The 25,289-nt window shown below is 39.4% G+C and overlaps 1 protein-coding gene across 5 annotated transcripts; it reads left to right on the top strand.

The window, feature by feature from the left end:
* On the top strand, positions 1 to 24,086 carry IRAK2 (interleukin 1 receptor associated kinase 2). Of its 5 annotated transcripts, none has more exons than XM_069811756.1 (13): positions 1 to 4,985; positions 6,852 to 7,031; positions 13,135 to 13,302; positions 14,017 to 14,123; positions 15,597 to 15,764; positions 16,205 to 16,269; positions 16,735 to 16,849; positions 17,596 to 17,705; positions 18,091 to 18,286; positions 18,984 to 19,046; positions 20,112 to 20,312; positions 20,471 to 20,987; positions 21,377 to 24,086. In XM_069811756.1, exons 1-13 carry the CDS (start codon positions 4,799 to 4,801, stop codon positions 21,493 to 21,495), a joined length of 2,196 nt encoding a protein of 731 aa, XP_069667857.1. In that variant the 5' UTR covers positions 1 to 4,798; the 3' UTR covers positions 21,496 to 24,086. The 5 variants fall into 5 exon arrangements, with proteins under 5 accessions (XP_069667857.1, XP_069667853.1, XP_069667855.1 ...); XM_069811752.1 differs by having other exon boundaries at positions 15,570 to 15,764; XM_069811754.1 differs by having other exon boundaries at positions 13,135 to 13,305.
* The last annotated feature ends 1,203 nt before the right edge of the window (positions 24,087 to 25,289 follow it).

Genomic DNA, 25,289 nt, shown 5'->3' with positions numbered 1-25,289 from the left:
CTTTTACTACCTTTTGCAGATCTCTTTCAGAGAAGAGTGCGCCTGTGCAGGCCTCGGGAGCAGACATCAGTAAGTCGCCCAGCTCCTAGGGAGCCCTTGAGTTAGAGGGTGCTGCACTGTGCCCCTGCAGGCAGGATCCTACGGGTACCTGGGAGGAGTTTCTCTCCTGACATCCTTGTGATGCTGTGCGTTAGGATTAACGTGGCAGTACTGCCATCCAGTTGCAGAAAACAGGCCTGCTCAACTCTGTAGTTTTTCTTTTAACGTAGTAGGTATTAGGTCTTAGGTTTAACACATCTGTACATACCACAAACATTCTGTATATTTCTGATTTATGTGGGGTCTGTGATCTCTTGTGTTGCTTATTAGGATAATTTAAATTGATTCCATTAGTCTGTCACTTCTTCCAATGTACAGCCAGTTGGTGATACTTTCCTTCTACAATGTTTATCACCGCTAATGGATCAGATTCCTTGGATTCCTGCATGTTAGCAGACAGAAAAGCATACTTGCGTATCTGTGACTTGCCAAAAACAAACATATGAAAACTACCTCCTGATCTCATCACTCATCGGAGCATCCTGCCTTTGCTTAACTTTTAGTTACATCTGCTGAATTCCAAGGCAACTTAAATCCTTAGCCAAAAGCAGCTCCTGATAGACAACAATTAGTTGAGAATGCTTTGTGTTAATTTGCTGTGGTTCAGCCCATTTTCTAAGGGATGATTTCTGTCCACTCTTTCAAAGATTGACTTGAGGGTGGTTTGTTGCAGTGTAGAAATGAACCAAAGATCCATCAGTCCCTGGACAGCCTGACTGATGAGGGTACGCCCAAAGCAGGGAGTGTTGGATTGTTTCTTAATGACTGTTCAATTTACATTGCATAAAAATGCAGAAACAATTGTCAGGGTAGAGACCATCCTTCAACTATGTGTTGTCATCTGCTGTCACATATCTACACAGTCTCTACCACCTTTCACTCATCAGTTTGTGTTTTAAAAGTGAAACATTTAATTCTTTGGAAGACTGTGTGCATTTATCCACAGAATCCCAGGTAGAAGGTGGCATTTCCCTGAATCTTTGAGGCGTGTGAGTCCTAGGACAGGAATTTGGCAAACCTTGCTTCAGTTCTTTAGCATTTCATTTAAGCACAGATGCTGTCCTTGCACAGCAGGCCAGCTCCTCTTGATCCCCTCCTGAGGTAGCAAATGCCTCATTTGCAGAACAGAAGCCAGATAGGGACTTTTGGATTCCACACCAGGCAGATGTCGCAAAGTTAGGCACTGTAGCATCTGATTTTTAGTACCAAAGTACATTATTTGGATCTAGCTTCACAACTTTATACTATCATTTAATTCTGCCAACAGTAGCTGACTACTCTTTGCACAGCCACTAAGAAGGAGTAGGAAGTATTTTATTTTTAAAATAATGATTGCCTCCTGCTTAATATATAGCAAGAGGCAGTCCATGCTTGAAATCTTTACTTTCCCTATACAAGGTAACAAAGGAAATTCTGTTTCCATTTTGCACATGAAATTGAGTTGTCCAAAGTTATGCAAGAAGTCTGGGAGAGGAAGGGACTGAACACAAATACAAAATGCGATGCAGAACCCTGTTCCCGCAGCTGCCGCCCCTATTCCTCCCACATGTTTTCTTGCAGTGTGGATACATTTCCTTGTGATGTGAATTCTGTAACTCCTTAGATAATTTTAGTTCTCACATACTAAGTGTTGATTTTCCTGTTGACAAATCAAGAAATACCTTTTTTCCCCCCGTACGTCAGGTATAGAAACTTAGCAACTTCCTCTCTAAGATAAGAAGCACTTAAAAACATCTTTCACAAATAGCTGCAAGGTTTTGTTTTTACAGTCCACTGAGTCACATCTGATGTTACATTTACTCCTCTTACCGCAATCTGACAGTACTGTTACTGGTCTTTCTGCTTCTGTCTTGTCTTTTTAACCCACACAGCAGTGATTGTGAGCATGTTAAATAACACCTTCCTTTACCTGGGCTTGTCATAAGAGTCCAATTATCAAATGCTTACAAGACCCTACTATGGACTAGTTTAGTAATAACATCAGGCCAGCTGTGTATCTTTTTTTTTTTTTTTTTTTTACTTAGAGGCATTCTAGCATAAAAACGATTTGATTACATATTGTCTTTGGAATGCAATAGCTCGATATTTCTGATATCATTTGGGTTTCATTCTTCAGCCAAACCCATGGCTTGAAAATTTATTCAAAGTGCAAAGCACTGACAGGTGTAAGGAAGTAACTGACATAAAAGTCTGTTCAATTAAAATTGTTAAAGCAGGTGCATAAATGCTATACTAGAAATTTTTTAGTCATTAAAGAACTCCTGTTGATAAAATGTTTACAAAAAAATAAACAACAAACCCAGATGTTATACATAGGTAAACTTCTGGAGATATGCTTAACATATGCAAGAAAGTGTATTTCTTCTGTTCTGGAGTGCTCCTTTGGGTCAGAATAAAAAAAGACTGGAGAAATCCCCAGCTGACTCATAAGACAGGAACATTGGAAAATGGAGCCTCCTACTAGTTACTCAGCTAGATTAGTAATGAGTGAAAGTTGTCATTTACTTGTGACAACTACATTAAAAATTTGGGTAGTTTTCAGTCGGAGTCATAGCACCATCTCATTTGACAGTCACGGGAGCAGCAGTAAGTTGAGTGGGAGGTCGGGACTAGAGTGAAAGTTGCTGCTTGATGCAGCTGCCGAGTGCAGTCCGGTGGGAATGCGCTGCTGCAGGAAGTGGCTGGTTGCAGCTGAAGGTGAAAAATACCAGAGAAATAACCAATTATTCTGACATCCGTTTGGTGTGCTAAGGGCTCAAGGAGAGCATGCAGTAGTATAGAGTCCTGCCTAATACCTCATTATTTGAAAGCAAAGGCTAAATAAAAGGAATATATAGGATCATTCTAGTCTGCATTTGAAAAAGTAAATTTTAGTTCCCTTGTAAAACCTTTTATTACGTATAATGTTTATTGCAGAACTGAAGCCATATACACAGTTAGATGCATTCATTCCCCTCATTTTCCCATGAGGCAGACAGTCCAAAAGGTTTCACAGGTTTTTTTCCAGTACCCAAGGGAAAGAAGTGTCTGTTCTTCCTGCTTTCATCCAGTTCTTCGCCACACAAGTGTCAATCTCGTCTTATGTGACTTTCAGAGATGCTCTGATCATCTTTCCGTGACAGAGAATTTAGGTATGTGTCAGAGGGACAGTAACCAGGGAAAAGAGAGGGCAAAACCCCATAAATATAACTGTTATTGTTGAAATAGTACTACTGCTAAAACAGCTAGGTCCCAAGGCAATCTTTGAAATGCAGTATTTTAAATAAGAATACACTTTGGATATTTTTGTTCAGGTTTTTTTTCTGTCTTTTGACCTTTTAGCTACATTAATACCACATTTTTCAGTCTTTCCTTGCTACAGTGGGGGTGAGAAATTAATTGTTACTTTAATGGTACTTGAAAGGCTCATGATTTCTGAGGCAAGAAGTATAGAAAACTGCCAAAGTTTGAAAGTTTGATACTGAAAACAAGAGTTAGCTGTACTGTAAAATATATGTGGGTTATAAAGAAATAGTAAATTAAAAGCTCTCAAAACTTAAGGTACTGTTTGCAATTAATACAAAAGACCTAGGGCTGAATATGAACAAAAAGAACAGAAAGAGGAATGGGTTACAGTTATGTATTGCAAACTGTCCCATGATGGCAGAGGTACAGCTATAAGGCTCTCCAAGTAGGTCATTTTGCCAGAAGTATTTGTAGCATGTACACAGACTAATTAATTAATTATAAATTTTTATCAGAAGTGAGTTAAACACAAAAACCAGGAAAACAAAAAAATTTAGAAAAATTGTTGACTTTAAGAACATATTTTAAACCTAATCCTTGACTAGTGAGACCTGACCGTATGACGAATGTTGATATTTTTTTTTTTTTTTTACTTCTCACTCCCTGCATCTGCTACCGTACTACATATAATAAGTGAAATCCTATATGCTGCAATGATTGTAAAATCCTGGCAACAGTCAGGCTGACAGCAGCATCGCTGCTTTTTACTGCCCTCTTTGTTGGCACACATTACTTTCTTAGATCTTGTGGGATCTTTGAAGCCTTCTCGATCCCCGGTCGTACAGCACCCTCCACGGTGGGGAGCATGCTTGGTGTGGCTCTTAGGGGGATCTCTGTTTAAACACACACACGTGTGCACGCACACACACGTCTCTACACCCCTGTGGGCAAACAAACCACTAGCTGACTGCCCTGGAGACGTGGCCAACGTCCGGGCAGAGCAGGCGAGACGGCTCTGCTGGGCACTGTTCCCGACCTACACACATCTGGCTTTGCCTGTAAGCAGCTCTTGCACAGCCTGTCGGCAATACCAGCTGCACATAACGCGCAGGAAAGCATCTTTCGCCTCCATCACGTGAAACTTGTCATTTGGCAACCGGGCTGGAGCAATAAGTGTTCATGGAGAGGAAAATCTGATTTGCATTTGGGGCCGGAGCCTGACGTCAGTCGGAGCAGGAAGAGTGTGGTCTGGCCCTGGCAAGAAACGCTCATCTGTGTCACTCGGCTCTTTCCCCAGCGAAGAGCAAGTCGGCCGGGGTGGGAGCAGGCTGTCAAGGCCAGCCCCTTCGAGAAGAGGAAGCTTCGGGGAGAAAATCAGCCCTCCGTGGCACGCAGAGGAGGCAGAGGCTGGCGAGCGTCGCTGCCTGCAGCCGCCGTCCCAGCCCCAGGCGAGCACCATGCGTGGCCGCTGCTGATGGCCACGGTGGGGACAAAGGACCCTCCGGAGAGGGACTGCGACGCCATGACCCTGCAGCAGCCGCCCCTAGCCCTGAAGGGGGGCTCCCCCCTGGCCCTGTACATTCACAGCATGCCTGCCTGGGTGCTGGAGGATTTCTGCCAGAAGATGGACTGCCTGAGTGACTACGACTGGATGCGATTCGGTGAGGGTGGGACGGCGGGGCGGGTGGGCTGGCAGCAGGGACGGCGCTCGGCGAGCTGATGGGGTGGCGATGGGGGCACGCGTTTGGGACGCGTGGTGGAAGGGTGCGAGGTCCGGCCGAGGTAGGCAGCTGTCCCCACGCAGGGCCTCTGGCCCGGTCGTTCCCCAGCGCTCAGAAGAGCACACCCTGTAGACAGGGAATTCCCCTGCACCAGCCTGTTTTCGGGATCAAGCAAAACCTCTGATTAATAGGTGGAATTCCAGACTTCTGTGTTCCCTTGGCTTCTCCTGGGCAGCCAGGCTCCCTTGCCTCACTCTTTGCTATATTTCACGCTCCCCTCTCTGCGCTTTGATCTTCTGCTACTTGCCTGTTTTTACAACATCCCTCACGTGTGCTTCGATATCCTATTTTTTCTTTCTTCCTTAACTTCATGTGTATTCCCACATACTTACTGCCCCTATTTTTCTCGGTCCTGGCCGTGTCCAGTTAATAAGTATAGAAAACGTAGTTCCTGAGGGGTTTTTTTCTTTTTTTTCTGTATCCCAGTCCAAACAATTCTAACCTGGATCTTTTCTTAGTCGGCCTACCTTCCTTTATTTCACATGATTTAATTTCTTTCAAGACTTCACCAACTCTGCTGAGTAAACCCTTACCACAGTTAAACTTGCTGACTTAGGGTGGGCTCAGTCTCTGCTGTCTTCAGATGCGTAAAGCTGCATGTCTAATGTCCTTCTAAACCCAGCTGAGGTGCGAACTCGGGAATCTTTGTTTCCGCACACGCACCCCCCAGCCCCAAGCCTCTCTCCTTCGGGGTAATCAAGCAGTACATCAGGTGTGGGTCAGCTGAGAGGGGCTGAGTCAGACAGGCACCCTGGTGGGTATCTCCCCCAGCCCCCGGAGACCACAAATGAGCACAGCTGAATTTACACAAAACCCCAGGACAGAGTGACAAGGTAACTGTGTGTCACAAACCGCTGTTTCAGCACGGTTCCTCCTGGCTTCTCTCCCCGACCCTCTGCCCTAAGGAGCTGGGGCTGCCACCTCCTGTCCTGCAGACTGCAGCAGGCAGAGAGAGGGCTCCCCAGGGCCGGCAAAGCCTTTTGCTGACGGCTGGGGAAGCTGTGACGTAGCCCCATCCCAAATATAGGGGCATTGCTAGACACCTTTGTTGTTTTACCTCGCCCCCCTCCAGCCCATGGTGCTGTAACTAGCACTGACACTGTGGCCTGGGGCGTTGGATTTAGTGGGCGCTAAATAAGGGGAGGTGGATTACGTGCTGGTAAGCCAGCCAAAAAGAGTACAGAGGGGTAACCAGCATGCTGTGCGCATTCAGGAATCGGGACAAATTATATAGGGTCAGCTTTAGCATGCTACCTCCTGCTCTTAAAATATAGCTGCATTTCAGCGATAAGTTTATCTGACTGTAAATAAAACTCAGATGATTCAGTTACTATTTGGCTTACCATAATATTGGTATTTAGTAACATAGACAGGAGTGCAGTCTCACCATTGACTTCTGTTACCTATTTTGGGAGAATCACACCAGGGAATTTAATCTGAACTTACTTTGGTACAAGGTATTAAGGTGAAGGAAGATTATGGGGAAAAAAATACACTGAAAAGTGTGACTGGGTTGTCTTTTGGGGTCTCTGACAGAACAACATTTTTTCCAGAATAGTCGAAGGAATAAAAGGTATATCTTACTTTAGGAATTTTCTTCATGTCCGCATAGCTAATTTATTGCAAGCCTTCCTTTTAAAAGCGTGCAAATGAAAAAGCAAAGTGTGTCTTGCACCTTAGCTTTCCCTGCTTGCACTTTCTTGTTTTTTCTAATTTTAAACAGAAATATCTGTTGTCTCCCACTAGCCTCCTACGTGATAACTGATCAAACAGAGCTACGGAAAATCAAGTGCATGGAGAAGACAGGTATCAGCATAACAAGAGAGCTCATGTGGTGGTGGGGAGTGAGACTGGCGACGGTGCAGCAGCTCCTGGACCTGCTGCAAGGACTGCAGCTCTACCGAGCGGCTCAAGTCATTCTGGACTGTGAGTAGCTGCCCATTCCTCCCGCAGGGAGTCTGTGCTGCTTCTTGGAGCACCCAGACCCAACCCAGTAAATCTGTCTTGCTAGCGAAAGAAACTTTTTGCTGGGAGTCTCATACTCAAATTCTAAAATTTCCTCCACCGATTCTGATTTTCTGTGCTCTCAAATAAAATTTGTGGTGGGAAAGGAAGAGGTGACATAGAGGAGGAATCACTGGTCCCTCTAGTTCATCATCCCACCTTTGTAGTGACCATCTTAGATGCTTCAAGAGGTGCCAAAGAGAGTTTTGCTGTGGTCTGAACCAGGGGTGGTACTTTCATGCATCAGACAGGGTTTCAAAACAGAGCTGAATTATGAATGTTTTAATTTTTCATACATTCTTGTTTCTCTGTGAAAATTTGTCATTATACTCTAATTGTCAACAAACTCAGAGTAGAAAAACATATAATCAGTTCTGCCTGTGCAGCCTGCTTTCCTGCACCATAAGAAAAAGGTTATGAAAAGGAGAAATAGTTTATCGACTACCTATATTACTATTTCTTTATCTCACTTCATATTTTCTCTATTCCTATCATATGTTCTCCTTGATCCCTCCATAAATTAAACACCTGTAGTCTTTTCTAACTCTTTGTATGTAGTTCTTGCCTATCTTCAGTTTGCTCTATTTCAGATTTATCTTTTTTGAGGTAGGAAGATTAGTATTTGAACTCAGTGTGCCTAGTTAAGGTAAACCATTGCCTTATAGAAATCACAACACTTTTAAATATAATTTTCCTTTCCATTTTTCTCCATTGAAAATTACGTTTAAATTGCAGCTGTCCATTTTTGTAAGCCAAATTGTACCTTAATCCAGTTCTACCACCAAATCTGTTGAACCCTGGACAACATACTGTCTTTCTGTATTGAGTTGTCCCAAAAAGTTGAGTGCACCACATTCCCCTTTTCACACATATTCCCACCAAAAATCTACTCTCTGGAAATCAGATGTTTGTATGAATTTTGCCAGTTCTCCATACAGACTTACTAGAAAGAAAAATCACAGATTTTTGTTATGTGGCAAAAAATGCTTGGAGAAGTACTATCCAGGTTTAGATGGGAAACGGTCAAAGCTTCTGAGGGCATACGCTTCCACAGGTGGAAAATATCTGGAGGAGAACCATCTGCTCCTCACATCCTGCGACAGGGAAGCTGTTGTTGACAGGGGTGGGTTTTAGTTACATCACAAGCGGCTATTGCAAAACAGCAGCCAGCCTCCACAGGGCAGGGCGACCAGCAGTCAGAGGTGCAGCTGGCATTTGCTGCACAGCAGCTAGAGGCCTTTCTTTTGGAAAGTCCAATAATGCATCATGGGTTTCTTGCCACAGCATTTCTTTGTGTAGCACTGCTGTTTTTCTGTAGTTTCCTGGCATTAGCATGACTTCTAACCTTCATTTTGGTATGGCAGAAAATAATCTTTAACAATGGTATTCTAAAATTCTATTTTCTTTTTTTTAAAAAAGGAATATTACAAGCAGCCTTCAAGCAAATTCTGTCTTAGTACACCAAACACAATAACCACAGAGCCTAACAAGAGCATTGCTCAGTATAACTGATTTTACCATCACCCATATGCAGCCTTTTGTTTCAGCAGATCCACTTTGACTGAATTCAGTCACAGCGTTCCATTTAGGAGACTGTAACAATTCTTACTCCTCATTCCTCAGCGAAGCAAAGCAAGCTCCAGGAAAGCGAACTTGAATCTGTTTTAATTTGTGTATCAGTAATGCAAGTGTTAACTTAGTCACAGTGACCGTGACTTTGAGGGTCCAGTCTAGTGGACAGGATGGAAAACAAAATCTTGATTTATTTTTTATTTTTTAATCTATACATTGAATAAATCTGATCTGGATATCACCAATGTAATAAGCCTGGCTCCCTGATAATGGTAATTTTATGGATACTCTGGAGTAGAGGGTGGCTTCCATGATGTGGTGACACTTTTGCTCTGTTCAGTATTTAACACAGCTGATTCCTAGTCCATACAGGAGAGTTTCTGAGTGCTCTTATATAACACAGGATAACCTACCACACCTTAAACTCTCATTAGTTACAGTCCTTGCCTTCTTTCCCTGTCAGAACGCATTCTGGGGCTTACCTTTGTTTATGGCTGGCTTTTTTTCCTTTACAGAGTTCATTGACTTTTCTGTAATCTGGCTTTATACATTGTGATTTAATAAAAAAAAAAAAAACAAACCACCTGCATTCTCCCTCCGAGAAACATAAAAACTGAAATTCAAAAATTACTGAATGTTTTTACCACTACATAATAGCAGCAACAATTTTCAATGTAATTTTTATCTGTCATGGAAAAGGCTGATTTTGTTCAGCTAGGTACAATGCCATTTCTTTCCCATGTGGGTTAATTTTGCCATTTTTGCAGAAGCTGAGTTCAGAGAGCTTAGAAAAATTATTTGTTGTAACAACTGAGATGCTGCTGCTTTTACCCCAAAGTAGAGGGTTTTCTCTTCTTGTAATTACAGGCCTTTAAAACAAGACCATGAGTAGATTTCAAACTGAGATTAGTTCAGCACATTGCAGTGGTGAATCACTCCAAGAGAAGCTTCATGTATTTAATTTCAGAGAGCTATTGCTTGCAAACCACAACATTGTAGGATTCAAGCTGATGTATAGCACATTCTGTAAAACAACCCCCTGGAAACCCAGAGGCTGCACAGAGGATCTCTGATCATTAGGCCTGGTCCTTTGTGCAAAGGCCAGAATATCACACTGGATCAAATCCTGAGAGGTGGCATTTTAAAGCCCCTAACAAGACTGCTTACACAAGAACCAAGTAAGATTTGTCTCTGATTATGCAAAATGCAAAGAATCGGGCTTTCAAGCCAAGAGCAGCTTCCAGCAACATCACCATTAAAAATAAAGATACAACACAGACAAAAATAGTCCTCATCACTGCACAGAAACATTCATCATCCCTCCGTTTGTCCAACTGGTTTTAAGCAGTATATAAATATCACTGTAGCTTGCGCAATATGCGCCTGACTTCAGCCTCTGGGACAAGAGGGGATTACCTGCTTTCTCTTGTGCTTCTGTGATTTACCTTTTTTTTTTTTTTTTTGAGCTCTCTCAAAAACATGTCTGAGATTTTTGGGGCTTCACTTGCCACAAGCTGCAAAAACTGAGGGTTTTCCCCTTGTTAAAAATAAAATCCAATCAACTTCCTCCAGGCTGGAGGAGTACACTTTTGTGATTTCTAAGGAAAAGCTTGGTTTCTAAAAACTGTAGTTGGCCAGTGCAAGTAAACAGGGGTCTTATCATGATTTCTGCGGGCTAGGTAGTAAATAGGGAAAGTAAGTATTAAGAGATCATGGCAAGAAATGGACATACTCAATTCTGCTCATTAAGACACTGGATTGATGTAATATATCTAACATACCTTTGTTTCTCTGAGTTCCTTTGTGACAATGGGTGAACTACAATACTGGACTGTTCCATGAAGGGCTTCATAAGGAGTTAGAAGTGACTTTGGTTTTGACTCTGAATTCTGTAAAGCAACGTGAAGGCTAGATAAAGAGGGTTTAAAAGAGGAAGGAAGAGACAAATCCTGTGGAGTCATCATTTTTTAGTTACGTTTTTGCATGATCAATATTATTTTTTGTCCCAGATCAATTCAAATGCAATAAATTATAAAACTACAATGAAATGATCTTTTTAAAAAAACTTATAATAGTCTTTTATATTGAAGTCCATAACAAAGCTTTATATTAATTTAAGTGGCAGAAAGTCTGGATTATTTTGTTGTTCTGCCATGTGGAAGTAGTTAATGTTTTCTAGAATTAACTCAATATGCGCATTCCACTGTGTGCTCAGTCATAAGCAGAAGTGATTTCTAGCAGGATCTTTCTAGGTTTAGACAAATCTTTGAAGTCTTTACCCTCTATTTCTGCTTTTTTATCTATATCTGAATATGCTTAACTCGGGTGATTCTTCTTGGGGAGATACAGAGAATACACTGCTAGTTCTATTGGGCACTTTAGAAAACTAAGTGGTCCTTACATCACCGTAATGCTATTCATTCTGATTTAAAGCAATCAGATGCAACACATGGGTAGATGTTTTGCTGGCAGATTACTTCCAGGAGAATTCTACCTCCCTTCAATAATTTCTTGCACTACTCTAGTCCTACTTCCAGATGTCCATAATAATGATTTTTTTTGTTGTTGGTGGTGGTTTTTTTGTTTTAATGTCAGTTCTTTAGTTTCAGCAGTGACATGTTTTTGATGTGCAGGAAGTTGCAAAATTCATTAAAAACCCTGAAAAATATGTTGAAAGAGGGAAGTGATTCTAATTGTAGAGACTTCTAGGTTAAAGTACAGGAGGGAAAAACCAGCAACTGCAGAATACAGGGACTGTCACTTTTGACTAAAGGCCTGCAGACTGTTTCGTAGATGATTTCAAAAACCTGTAAAATTTGGGATTTCATAGCATTCTGACACACTAACAAAGAAACATACCTGGTTTTTCTGAGTTTTAGTTTGAAAACCTAGTTTCATTCAAACCTGCATTCATAGGTGACAAACCTATGGGTACAAACCCCAAGTAGAGGTCAAAGGAAAAAACCTGCCTGACATGAACATGCCCACTTCTACTGTTATTGCTTTCATATACTCCTACTCTTCAACCTTTAGTATGCTGAAACTGTCATAGCTTGTTGTCTCTTACACAGTTCTGCTGAATCTTGGTTTATCGTAAGGAGCATAGATTATAAATGAAACATAGTGCTTCCTGCTTGTTGCAGATACTCCCAATGCTTTGTTTGTACAAAAAAACCCCACAAAGCTATTATCTGATTTCAAATGCAAACAGAGGCCTGCAGCTTTTGATCCCAAGATCACCACCATGCTTAAGATACAAAGCTGACAAAACAGCATGACAAAAGCCCCCTTGTATTAATACTCGTGCTTATTTTCTTTTATATAAAAATAAAATGTCAATTTTGATTTTTAAGAAAATGCTAAAACTATTGCTGATTAAAGCTGCCAGGTAGAGACAAAAGTTTAGAACTACATCCAGGAAAATGTTGTTATTAGGCAGTAGAAAGTCCTTATATCACCCCTAGTGCACACTGGGCATTTCCAATCTCCTTTTCAACCTCAGTTTTAAATGTATTAATAGATAAGAATTCAGCTGCTTCTTCAGGAGATTTTGACAGCTTTGTATATCACAGTATCTTGAATTTTTTTACTTTATTTTTTTCCCCACCCTAACTGTAGCCTAATCTAATTATAATAATTCCCTCTAAGATGTACATATTTTTCAAGTCCGTGTACGCTGGAAGCGTCTTTGTATTTCTTTTAACCAGAATTCGAGTTACTTTTTCAGGCCTGATTCTGAGATTTTGCCAAGCTGTATACAACACAGAATCTTTGAGAGCTGTAATGAATCAATAATTCGGCCTTTAATTTTTCCTTATATATCAGTAAGTCTTGACCTTTGACCATTTTTATGTTTTCCCTAGATTGTCTCCAGTTTGTTTCTTTCTGTTCATAAGTAAAAGTATGATTATTGGAAGTAGTTCTATATAGGAAGGTGTTTTCTGGGAATGAGCATGGTCATGACACTAAAACCACACAACTGAAAATAGTCCTAAAATATTTAACTGATTAAAACCAATACAACTCTGTCAAACTTCCTCCCAATCCCATGACAATTAACAAAGAACTAGATGCCTTCTTTAGGCTGGGAGATATTTGTGATTTGAGATCATTGGCTGAAGGATGCTGTATGGAAAATGACAAAATAAATACACTATTATTATTATTAATTTCTTATTGTAAGAGACTATGTATCTTTTGCATAGTCATCACTGGTATTTATGTGAAGCTGTCACTTCTTAATTTTCAGTAGTAGTTAATGTCATGAATATGGTCTGAATTTAGATACCAATAGTATTCCAGCAATTTAACAATAAATTGCTTGAATCTTCATTTTAATGTTCATGTTAATTTACAGTCTGTTTTTCTGACTAGGATTGTTTCCTGATAACTGATGGGAGTCAGTATCTATTTTCCCTGGTAATCTTCGCCTTTCCTTTGTTCTCTTTTGAAGGGACATCAGCCTCTAATATTACCAACTCTGAAAAAGCAGAGCTGGTAGAGCCGCCTAAACAGGAGAATGTATCTTTAACTCCCACAGAAAACAAAAAGAGAGAGAGAGAAAATGAGATAAGTCTGTTGCCATCACCAGACTCTTCATATCTGGGAGTATCACCAGCAGGTAGTAAGTACAGTAATAGATTTTGAATTTGCTCTAACATTGAAATGACCATATAGACAAGATTGCTTCCCTTTCGCTTTCAGTATATTATAATGAATATATTGCTCTTCAGAATAGTCACATTTGAACATTTGCCTTTTTCCTAGCACTGCTGTCTCCTGACCTGTTTGTTTCTAACCTTAGCCCATGGCCTCCTGTTCCTCCTTCCTATAGCTCTCTTGGCCTTGAGAGATGCTGGCTATATCTATCCTGTGGGATCTCAAGACATTTCCCAGATCTCTGTGAACACGCTGGTCCCATCCTCGCTCCATACTAAGACTAGATCAGTGCATACATTTCCTGCCCCATGTCTCTCTCCATGCAAAATAAATGCAGGCCAGAAGAGAGCTGTGCACAGGTCAGCAGGTCCCTCTGCCTGGGAAAGGGAGGGAGCAGAACCACAGGACATAATGAGGAGAGCATCTGACCAACAGTATGGACATAGGGAGCTCTATGTCCTTGAGCCAGGACTAGAGAGATCTGCATAATCATCTTGCAAAGAGGAACCAGGAAAGTAGCTCCCTATCTTCACACAGTATTTCACATTTTGACAACTTGTCACAGATTATCCCTGGTTAGGAAATTCAACAAAATACCCCAGACCTTCATAATTAGTCACAGGCTGTGGTATGACAAAAATAAGGTGTATTTTCAATGCTGTTATTTCAATTTCAGGTGCTGTTTCTGAAGGAGCCTTGTATTCACTCCCTTCTCCACCACCTCCCCCAAGACACCTTTTGAAATCCTTACAGTCAAATCCTCCTGTCTCATCAAGTGTGAAGGTAAATCCCTTTAGTACTCATTGATTATAACAATGAAAATTGTCTTTATGACATTCTGTGGTTTTTCAGTTAAAGTTTATCCCTCTACTTGTATAAAATACAGATCTAATGAAAAAGTGGGGCTTGATTACAATTTGTTCAGACTGAATATAATACTAATGCTTCAATTAGATTACTTACAGTTTACATCACTTTTTTTGACAGTGAAGGACCAGTGAGGGAAAAAAATAACAATATTGCATACTGCATAGCTCAGCATGGATAACATGCCCACAAATAGCAATTAATTTTGAAGGAATTTCCAGTCTAGATTTTACAGTGGACTTAACACTTCTGGTATGATCATAGGACAGTGCAAAATATACCACTGACTAGTCAGAATGGCATACTACTTTTAGTTTAATTTTATACTGAAAAGGTGGTTTCTCCTCAAAACTGGGCTAGTATCAAATTTAAGTCAGGTTGCCCAGAGTCTTGTACAGCTGACAGTTGAAAATCTGCAAGGATGAAGGTTCCATCCCCTCTCTGAGCCCCTGTTCCAGTGCTTAACCATCTCATGGTGAAAAGTTTTTCTCATGTTCCTAATGATTTCAGCACAGAGTCTCCTCTTCCTTCCTCCCTATAGCTCTCAAGTCTAGCTAGATCTGTCCTGTGGGTTCTCAGAGTGTTTCCCAGATCCACGTGCACACTCTGGCCCCATCACAGTTCTGTCTTGGCCTGTTTTCCTTGGTTTATTTTGTTTGAGTTTTTTTAAAGAAGATTTTGTTTTAAGACTTTAAACTCTTCCAAAATAACATGGTTCAAGAGTACCACCCAGATGAGAAGACTGCTACAAAGAATGCAGCAGTTTCAGCGTTTCTTGAGAGGGAGTTAATGTTTTGTTTTTTCAAGTCTGGAGCACATTCAGGTTGTGAAAGCTGCATGATTAGGCTACAGTGGAACTGTAATAACAATTGGCATTAGAACTTGCCACACTGGAAGCAACGAATTATTGTGCAACTGACACCAGATGCTTCAGAAGTAGATGCGAAGTTCCTACCGGAACATAAATACATTATGAGGGACCCTACTTTCTGATCCAACTGTTTCTTAATATATGCCCAGGCCATAAAGGTTAATATTTTTTGTAACTTAAACTAACATCACTTCAAATAAATATATGGACTTTTAAACAAAACTAAGTCTGTTTTCTGGGAAAGGTGGAAATGCAAATTGGTAGCTGTTTTCAAGTCTCTTCTACTATGCAAAAATTATACACTGGCAAAACACATCAAGACAGGTATTACAAAAGGAAGCCCTAATAAGTGATTGCACAGTACCTTTCACAGTTTGTTTCAGTAATCACAGTGATTGCTCAAATCATGGAAGAGAAAATATGACACCTGAAAGAAGGAAAAAGCATATGAATTTTCATGAGATAAACTTGCTTCTTCTACAAATGTGTAGCCTTGCAGCTCTTCTATGCCTCAGCAGGAGACAATGACTGATCTCCCCAGCGGGAGCCTTTTGTGGACCCAGAGGGAAGTTACTAATGCTACAAATGGCTTCAGTGACAACAGCAGAATTTGTGAAGGTACTTTTGCGGATGTCTACAAAGGTCAGAGAAACAACATAGTGTATGTCATTAAAAGACTGAAAGAGGCAAGTACTCCACCTTTTCTTTTTCTTTGAAGGGGTATGTTATTAGTCTTTCTTGAACATTAGCAGCTGTTGCTTAATATTGTGTGGGCAAGGGATCAGAAGAGCTACACAAGAGAGGTAAAAAGGAAATTATGTAAAGTAAGTAAACCTAGATTCAGCAAACATGTATGAGAGATATTTTACTCATGTGAGTGGTTTTATTAACTCTGTCCACGGGAGTAGCCTGCAATGTAGCTACCTGCACTGATGATTGGATCAGAGGTGTCTTTACACTGTTCTGTTCTAATTTTCAATTAATTGTTGCCTTTGACACAAAGCTGCCACCAGTGATACTTGCCTATTTTCTAAAGTAGCTTGTCATCTAGAGGCTAAAAGATCTGTATAAATGCAACATCTTAATAATTACTATTGACATTCTATTGCATGTTTTAATTTTTCAGATGGAATGCACAAGCCCAAATTCCACCCAAAGATTCTTTCATACAGAAGTACAGATTTGCTTTCGGTAAGTGGTTGGCTTTCAAATGCAGCCTGTGCATGTCCTGCATGTGGCCTGTTGCCCATGTGTTTCCTTTAAGACTCATGTGTCTGTCTCCCAGGCACTGTGCTGTTCTGGGGACAGCGGGGTTATGCACTGCCTTTGCAGGAGACTTGGGGAAACAGCATGCCTCCCAGTGCTGCTGCAGGTCCCTGCTGAGCTCTGCCAGTCCTGGAGGTGGTGAGGGAGCGGTGCCTTGTGGATCTTTGTACCCCTCCTACCTGCTCAGAACCGGGCTTTGCTATAATGATCTCTCTCTTTGCTGCTGGGTTAGTTAGCCTTCTGCAGTTCTGCTCAGGGCCATTCTGTGCTTGCAGCTGCAGGACACAATTCCCAGTTGCCTTGAATTTAGGAATTTATTCCAGCTCAGGAATGTATTTTTCTGTGCTGCTCTGATTTCATTTGCAAATTATTGTTGATCTGTGCCTGCAGGTGTTGTCATGTCAACATTTTGCAGCTGCTGGGTTTCTCAGTAGAAACCGGATTGCACTGTCTGATATATCCATACCTGCCTAATGGATCACTACAAAACAAACTTCAGTGTCAAGTAAGCAAATGATCTGGGTCTGTTAGCTATCTGTGGTTACAAGTCCTGTCCTGTCCTGTTATTGTATGCATCTCTTTGAATTCTGAGGAACAGCCAAAAAAAAAAAAAAAAGTGCCCAAACATCTCTACTGCAAGTAGTACAAAGGCTGCAGCTCTTCTGCAGTTTTTCTACTGCAAAGTAGATCAGGTCAACAGGAAGTTTCTGCTGTGCAGCCTTTAGATTTTTAAAGTAATAAAGAATCTGCAAAATGTGTCTATTCATATTGTAATATTTCACTGGATTTGGGAATATGTTTCTGTAGAATCTGTCATCATATTCATTGGCATAATGTGCTATAAAGTTTTACGAGGGCTTAAGAGGGAATAGTTTGAAGTGTTCACACCTACTGAAAGAGCGTTTGCAGAGGAGATCATAGGGCAGAGAAACATCAGAAAAGAAGCCATCCGTCAAAACCAGCGCTATGCCTCAATAATGGCCAGTACTTGGTGATTTGTACAAGCATGATCCTTGCAGTAGCCTTATCTCACTGTGTCCGATGGCAGGCAAAACGTGCAGCACAATATATAAGAATAGGTGCCTTCCTTGGCCTAGAAATCATCAGTTTCTGCCTTGGACCAAACTTTTGATTTAGGTCAGCAGGATTTTTGACTGGGACTAAAACTAAGTCTTTGGTTTTCAAAACTACTAATGTCTTACAGTTTTTTTATTTTATAAAATACAAATTTTTTTCCTCACTTCCTTGCAGGATGATTCTGTTCCACTGGCCTGGGAGATGCGCATTAGCATTTCTATAGGACTCATCCGAGCTGTAGAGTATTTACATAATTTTGGAATTCTTCATGGGAATATCAAAAGGTGAGGGGTTTGGCATATTAGCATTTCCTCGGTCACCTGTTCATTCCAGGATTTCTTTAACAATAATGGCTGAAAGCTTATGCAGTTTTGAAATCTGTTTGCAGTATCTTTTGGCTGTTTCTCGTTCTGTAAGGCATTTACTGTTTTATGTTGAATCTGTCTCTCTTTTCTAAATGATAGAAGTATACTCTTTTGAAGTAATTTCTGGAGTGCTTGTTTTTCCCCCCTCTCCCTTTCTACCATTCTTTATCCTCTCATTCATACACAGCAGGCCAAATGCTGCAAACTTTCAGCGCTTAACTTTAAAAGTATAAAACTGTAATTCTTTACCTCAAGTTAAAGTAATTATTTGACCGGTATTGTTATTTGTCTTCCTTTATCACAGCTCAAATGTCTTGTTGGATGAAAACTTTACACCAAAGCTTGGACATTCAGGTCTGCGATTGTATTCTGTTGATAAAAAATCAGAATATGCTATGATGAAAACCAAAGTCCTCCAAGCTTCTCTTACTTATTTGCCAGAAGATTTTATCAGACATGGGCAGTTCACAGAAAAAGTTGACATATTCGGCTGCGGTGTGGTATGTTGCCTTTTTTCCATGTTCTGTTGCATTCTTTGGTGCTTCTAGACAGGAAATTGGATATAATAGCTTGGGCCTCATACAGTTGTTTTGCTGGCAATTTCATATCATAGTTGCTGACTATATAATGTGTTGAAATCCTGTTTTTAATTATGTTCACACTCCAAATATGCTTCAGTTTGTGGCAAAGTGAGGTGAGAATCTTTTGAACAACAGAAACAAAATTGTTTCTTGTTGCAAAAAAATTGTTACTGCTGATTGTAGCAGAAAGACTGCAGTTAGGTTCTTCGAAATCTTGCAGATTTGCCACATGAACTGCTACAAATATCACCTGTTAATTTGGAATTTCAACTAAAATAATTGATAATTTATGATGTCAGCTGTCTCCAGGTGTTTCCATTTAAATAGAAAGTTACCCTGTTCAGTGTGATTTCTTATCCAGATTTAGAATGACTTTCTTCTCATCCTTTGTTTCAACAGTATCTATTGTACCTAACTATAAAATTTGGACTTGGCTCTGGAGGTAGATCAAAAGTGTCATAAAGATTGCCCAGATCTGGCATTGTTAAGCCATCTGAAATAAAAATAGAATTTCAAAATGCCCTGGCAGTTCAATTTTTCTTTAGTTACAAAACTTGTTTTTAAAAATAGAATTAATTCTGAACAAATTGTATTACCTTTCAAATGTATTTCCTAGGTCTTAGCAGAGATACTGACAGGGATTAAGGCACTGGATGAAGGAAGACACCCTATTTATCTGGTAAGAAAAAGCAGGAATAATGAATACAAACATGAGTGAATGGGGTTGCTGTCAGAAAATTAATTTTCATTTTATATAATACAGTTTGTTATTTGCAGTCTGCTGTACACATCCTGAAGAAGGGATGTTTAGAAGCTATATCCTAGTTCCATTAACATCAACAGCCTACCTGCCTTTAGGCAGAAGGCAGAATATATATTCCCATTTCACATACCACACTCATGAGTGCTGGCCCGATGATGTTAGGAGATATTCCAGAATAACTGGTGTTTAAATACAAGCTTATTTGAGACAAGGCTTTGTACTGAAATGCTGCTGCATGCTTTTTATGTGCCAGAAAGAGGTCTTATGAGCCAAACTGAATGGGGAAACCTGGGTAGGCGGCAACTGCAGTTGCTCATCATCGTGTTTATCAGGCATTGGCGTATTGCAGTAGTGTCTGGAATTCATATTGTGGCCAATTTGCCCAAGCTGTGATTAGAACTACACAAACTACTTTCACAAGCAACCAGAACTGGCCAGGCTCACTGAATGCCATTAACAACCATCTTCATGAAACAAACTCCACCTTATATTCCTTCTATGGGATACGCTTCTTCTGATTTGCCATCTTGTTGAAGCCTTTGAGGGGAAAACGATAGTATTCTTTCTTACTATTTCCAAGCAATTCAGCAATGTTCAAATAGGTTCCGAAAATAAAGGATCCTAGGTTTCTGATTTCTTTAAGAAATGTTTGAAAAGTCCTGTGCAAGAATGCTGCTTTATACAGTGTTGATTATTTTTCATTCCTATAAATGGTCATAAGCCTAGAAGAGCTGGGTCTGCTATAGTGAATTTGACATTAGACACATGCAGAGAAAACCTTTGGCCTTTTCTCTCCTGTGAAAACAAACATTTCTGTCAGTTGCATGAATGGAGATTCTTAAAGCTTTTAGGTCTGTAAACCAGCCATTAAGGAGCAATAACAAATAATATATAGCAAGATTCATATTCTCAGTGATTCAGATAGAAATAAATGTTTGTGTTAATTTTCCCTTCACTAATGTATCTCTTTTCTTTGAATAGAAAGATATGATTGCTGATGAAATTCAAATAGCGAAAGAAAGCTCATACTCCAAAGTAAAAAACTTTGAAAAGCTAGCTGCCAAGGAAATATGCTGTAAATACCTAGACAGGAAAGCAGGACACTTGCTGGAAGAGGTTGCTATTGATTTCGCCTCAGCCATCTGCCTTTGCCTGAGAAAGAAGAATTCTAACATAGCAAAGGTAATATTTTAAATACATGACCAAGTCTTCCTGACAGCAAGGTCTGAAGCTACAACATTCATGCCTTGCTTATTTTTGAGAGTGTTGACATAGGAGAATATGTGTAAGCAGGGGTACAGGAATTATTCTGCATTCACAGATTTTGTTGTTAAAAACAGGTGCTTGAAATTATGGAAATAGCTGAAAATAAATTAAGAGAGCATTACATCTGTGGAGGCAGCACTTCTGGATTGTCCATGAACACTCCAGAAGAAACTGATGATGAGACAACTAGTCTCAGCATGGATGTGCCTTCTGCAGGGGAGAATAAAGAGGACAGCATGCAGCCAGTAATCCTGACAAGTGCCAATCCATGCACACCTTTAATAGGAGTTGTGTCACCTGACATTTACTGCGGACAAATGTCAAGGGTCCCTTGTGAATCAGATGAATCAAGTAGTTTTATATGGAATCCTTCAGAAGGATCTACAGATGACCTATCTAGCAACAGCTGTAACAATTCAGAAAATATAGCAGCCTCTGATGACAGGATCAAGCAGGAAAAACCTGCAATTGGACTCCAGGAAAGAAATGCAGCATGCACCAAAAGTGATGATGTCTTGGAAACAGAGTCTACTGCACAGAGCACCTTTGAACAAAAAAATGCAGACCTTGACTCTTCATGTTCTTCACAAGGTAAATCTAGATAAATCTGAAGGGTGCATGCAGAACATTCAAACACACATGATCTTCAAGCTGTTTTGGCAAATCTGCCCATGCTTCTGTTATGATAACCAAAGTCTTTGTAAAAGTGCTCTAGTATTATAATAGTAGGGACAAAATACTCTTCTCCAGAATTGCTTAGGTTCTTCTTCCTACTTCTAAACACATTGCAGTAAATCTTTTCTCCTTGGTTATGATTTTACCAATAAATCTACAAAATGTGTCCTGGTTTTCTATCAGTTGTTTTTCCTAAGCCAGTTTTGGGTTTTTGGTTTGTTTGGGTTTTTTTAAATTTAAAATTATCATCCATTCTTAAGATGATAGATTTTTTTTCTCAATATTTGGGCTTTTTTATTTTTCAGCATCAGCCAGAGAGACATCTTGGAAAATAAAGATAAATGATCAAAAAAAGAAGCTCATGGAAAATATTTTGCTGTATGAAGAAGAAAAATTAAACAGTTCTGAACTTTTTGAATCATAAATTGGATGGATTTATTAGCAGTGGCCAGCTCAGAAGAAGAAGGACAGACTGTCTCTTCATTAGAAGGGTGGTAAAAGTGTACCTTTTACATAAGGTTAAGTAGCAGATTTGGATCAGAAACATTAGCCCTGACTGAAGAAAACAAAAGTGATCACACTTAGAAGAAGCAGAAAATATCTGTTCTAAAGCAAATTAAAGCACAATGCCACTCTGTAAACAGAAATGCCTTCTTCCTTTTCATCTGCAATATAAAAAGATATGGCAAACACAAACAATTGCCAAAATAATTTAGGATCCTTTTGCAGTGTATTTCAGAAAGCATCTACATATAATGTATGTCTTATTAAAAAAGACACAGTCCTAGAAGTTACAGGGCAAGCACTGATCAGCAACCAGTTAGCAATACCCTTTACTGTTATCCCACTGTGTACAGTCAGAGGGAAGCCTTCAGAGAGATGGGAGTAGGTTTCAGTTTTCAAATGAATCTATCCTAGTCCGTATAATCTTAGTCCACATAACTCAAAACCACTGCATTACCAGAGAGGGGAATTTTTATGCAAGTTCTCAGATGTATTCTATGTGACTCAATCTCAATTTGAATTGCACTGAACATAGTTGTAAGTAAGTAATTTAAGCCATGTTAGTCTACTCTATGAGCTGCTCTACTACGTATATACATAGGACACCATTTGAAGTCTCTAACCTTTAAGTTTCACTGTCAGGAGTTCTAAGTGTTTAATACTTTGTAAGAGTATTTTTGGAAGTTATTTTTTTCTAAGTGTCCTTTACATGTTGTTAAGGTTTCTCATTGTTTCACATGGTCATTGTTGTATATTTTGGATTAGGGACAAGCTTGTAATTTAAAATATCTTTAATTTTGTTATAAGTCACTTGAAATTTGATTTGTTATATTTATTTTGGCAATGGGTTAAAGAATTGGTGAAAGATGAGCTAGCAAGTGGACCTGTTCATGGTGCCATGCTCACCACATTTTCTCAGAGAGGAATCATTTTGTGTGTCTCTTGGCTTACCCAGCGTTAGCAGCCTTGGGGTCAGCCTTGGTGATCACGCTTAAAAGAAGAAATATAGAAACTTGTATGCTGTCATACATATTATCAAGTGAAAACCCCCTTAAGAAAGTGTCACTTTCATTGCTATGACTATTTATTATTTGTAATATTGTCAGTATATTCCATTCTTGTGCAGTCTAAGGAAATAGAGGTTTATTATAAACAAAAAAGAACTATCAGAACATGTAGCTCAGCTTACAGACAGGTGACTGCTGCCCTCTTAGCATAGGTAATAGGGCCTGATGTACAGAAATGGCTAAAATTCACAATGGAGTTCAGGGAACATTTTTTAACAATATGAATTTATATGCAAATCTTTTCACTGGAATTGTGTAATGGTATAGTTTTCCTAGCTTTACATGAAGGTCTCCAAGTAAGGCCTCATATCTTCTGTATTTGTACAGTACCTAGTTCATTGTAGGTACTATTATGAGCAGGTAAAATTATTTTAGCTAAAGACCTGAGTATTAGAATCATCTACACATTTATCAAATTGATTTCTACACTAAAAACTGGTAAAATTCCTTAATTATAAGTGCCTTGGATACAGTCTATATATTTGCCAGTGTCAGTTTTTTATTTTACCAGAATCAAACCAAGAAAACATTGGTACTGACATAAGAAATATTGAGTGTACTCAGATTGGTCAATAACTGCTTAATTCTACATGAGATTTAATTGAGATATTTCATGGCACTGAAAATTTAACATTAATTGTTTTTCATGGGTACATTTTGGGAGATCCATGGTAAATACCTTGGGTCTCCTCCATGAAGAAATGCACACAGACACGCCCCAGAGCTGAATGGAAAACCTGTTTTTTAAACTGAGAAACATAATTTAGACACAGTTCTGTTTCACAAAAGTGCTTTAAAGGTTTTGTTCTCTTCTAGTCACAAAATGAAATTGTTACTCTTTGCCTTGTTCCATGTTAGTTTTAAAATATTCTCAGGTGATATACATGGTCTTGTAGAGTTACGTAAGTATATAATGTAACATATATAAGACACTGCATAGTCTTACAATAGTGGTACTCTGTTACATAACTTGGCTATTCAGTATAATGTATGTTTTAATCTCAACTTGGCAAATTTATACATTACCATTTACTAATACCTCTGAATAAAAAAACTGAACACCCCCCCCCCCCTTTTTATAGCCTGCTTTTTCATGATTTACGGCACAGAAGAATGTGTCTCAATCCACCCTATTTAGGTAAATTTGTGTTCATAGGGAAGCAGCTCAAGGTCTCTTTACACACACTTAATCATTAGTAATTATTAGTACAAACATGTTTATTCTATCTTCATTCACTGTTAAATAGCTAATTTTTTCCTTTGAGGTGTCTCTAAAGAAAAATGTCACTCTAAAATTAATAATTACAAGGATTACTGAGATACAACTGGCATTTATTGTTGTTTATATGCAGAATCTATAGTATCCTTTATCCTTAAGACATTGTAGCTCTTTGTCAAGAATGGACAACTCTGCTTTTTTTTTTTTATCTGTGAACACTAGAATAAGGGCTAAATATAGTTGTTATAGAACTATAGAACTGTGCAAGTAAAACTAATTTGGAGATTAGCACCTCCCAAAGGTGCAGTTAAAACCTAGAGGCTGAACATCACCCTATGTTGTTGATTAATGGTCAGAATTACCAATTCATTGATACATTCTATTTTTTCTTGTATGCTTAATTTTAATAATGTGAATAAATACAAACATGGAAGTATCATGTCTACTAGCAAAACTGAGAAGGCATTTACATATGTAGAGTGTGAAGAAAGCTGTGTTACAGTTTTCAAGGTTACTAATTTCTATGTAACAAACTAGCAAATTTTTCTGTAACCATTGACTGCATCTTCTGTATCCTTTGTACTAGAACATTTTTGCATCTAAAAATGAAATGTCCATGCTATAAAATACACAGCTTCCAACATGTGCTAGGGTTTTTTGGTTTTTTCGGGCAACAGTGAAATTGATGCATTTCCTAACATTTGATGAATCATATTTCCTTTGCTATTTCTTATACAGTTGCTGCCATTTGTTAAAGTAAATGGTAAATTTTCCTAAATTGAAAGACTGGACTACACCTTCAAGCATTCCAGTAAAGTGAGCGTACAAGGACAACCCAACCAGACATGACATTGATCTATACACATTATTAAAGTAGAATCTTTTTGTGTTTACAAGTTGAACCTGCAACTGAAAAGTTTGTACTTCAAGATTGAAGTCCTACAGGAGAATATTATCATTCAGAGAAAACTACAGTATTATTTATGCAAAGCCATTGGCTCTTTAGAAAACCTTAAGGTACTTGTAGCATACTTCTCATGTATTCACCCAGTGGTGAGTAACCCTAATCCCGAGCCGTGTGAGAGGCTCATTGGAGAGGGAGAAAGGAGCTGTTGAGTCCCACAGAAAAATCAGCGTTTGCATTTGTGGGAGGGTGCATTTGACAGGCTGGGAAAGATGAAAAGCAAGTAGAAGAGAAAATGGCATGACTGCGTAGCTAAGTCAATAATAACAATTCTCACGATGACATGCTCATCCCCATGCACCAGCCTGCATACAATCAAATGTGTATTTCGTATTTTGTGTGCTGTTCTGCATGACGCCCTTGCCCAAACTGATGCCTTTCAGCTGCAGTAATTCACACGGTACAATCCACGAGGCTTTTGCAGCACTCCCAAGGGATACAAATATCTTTCTTCCCCTCATTAA

Source organism: Haliaeetus albicilla, chromosome 24, assembly GCF_947461875.1.
Source record: "Haliaeetus albicilla chromosome 24, bHalAlb1.1, whole genome shotgun sequence".
Taxonomy (NCBI): domain Eukaryota; kingdom Metazoa; phylum Chordata; class Aves; order Accipitriformes; family Accipitridae; genus Haliaeetus; species Haliaeetus albicilla.
This window is presented reverse-complemented; position numbering and strand designations above follow the sequence as displayed.

What these genes read in the sequence shown, in the direction of transcription:
- IRAK2 (XM_069811751.1), top strand. Translation starts at nt 4,799, where the DNA reads ATGGCCACGGTGGGGACAAAGGACCCTCCGGAGAGGGACTGCGACGCC. An exon ending in AAAACAAACTTCAGTGTCAA is followed by an intron (nt 16,850 to 17,595) that starts GTAAGCAAATGA and finishes ACTTCCTTGCAG; the next exon opens with GATGATTCTGTTCCACTGGC. An exon ending in CTTCATGGGAATATCAAAAG is followed by an intron (nt 17,706 to 18,090) that starts GTGAGGGGTTTG and finishes CCTTTATCACAG; the next exon opens with CTCAAATGTCTTGTTGGATG.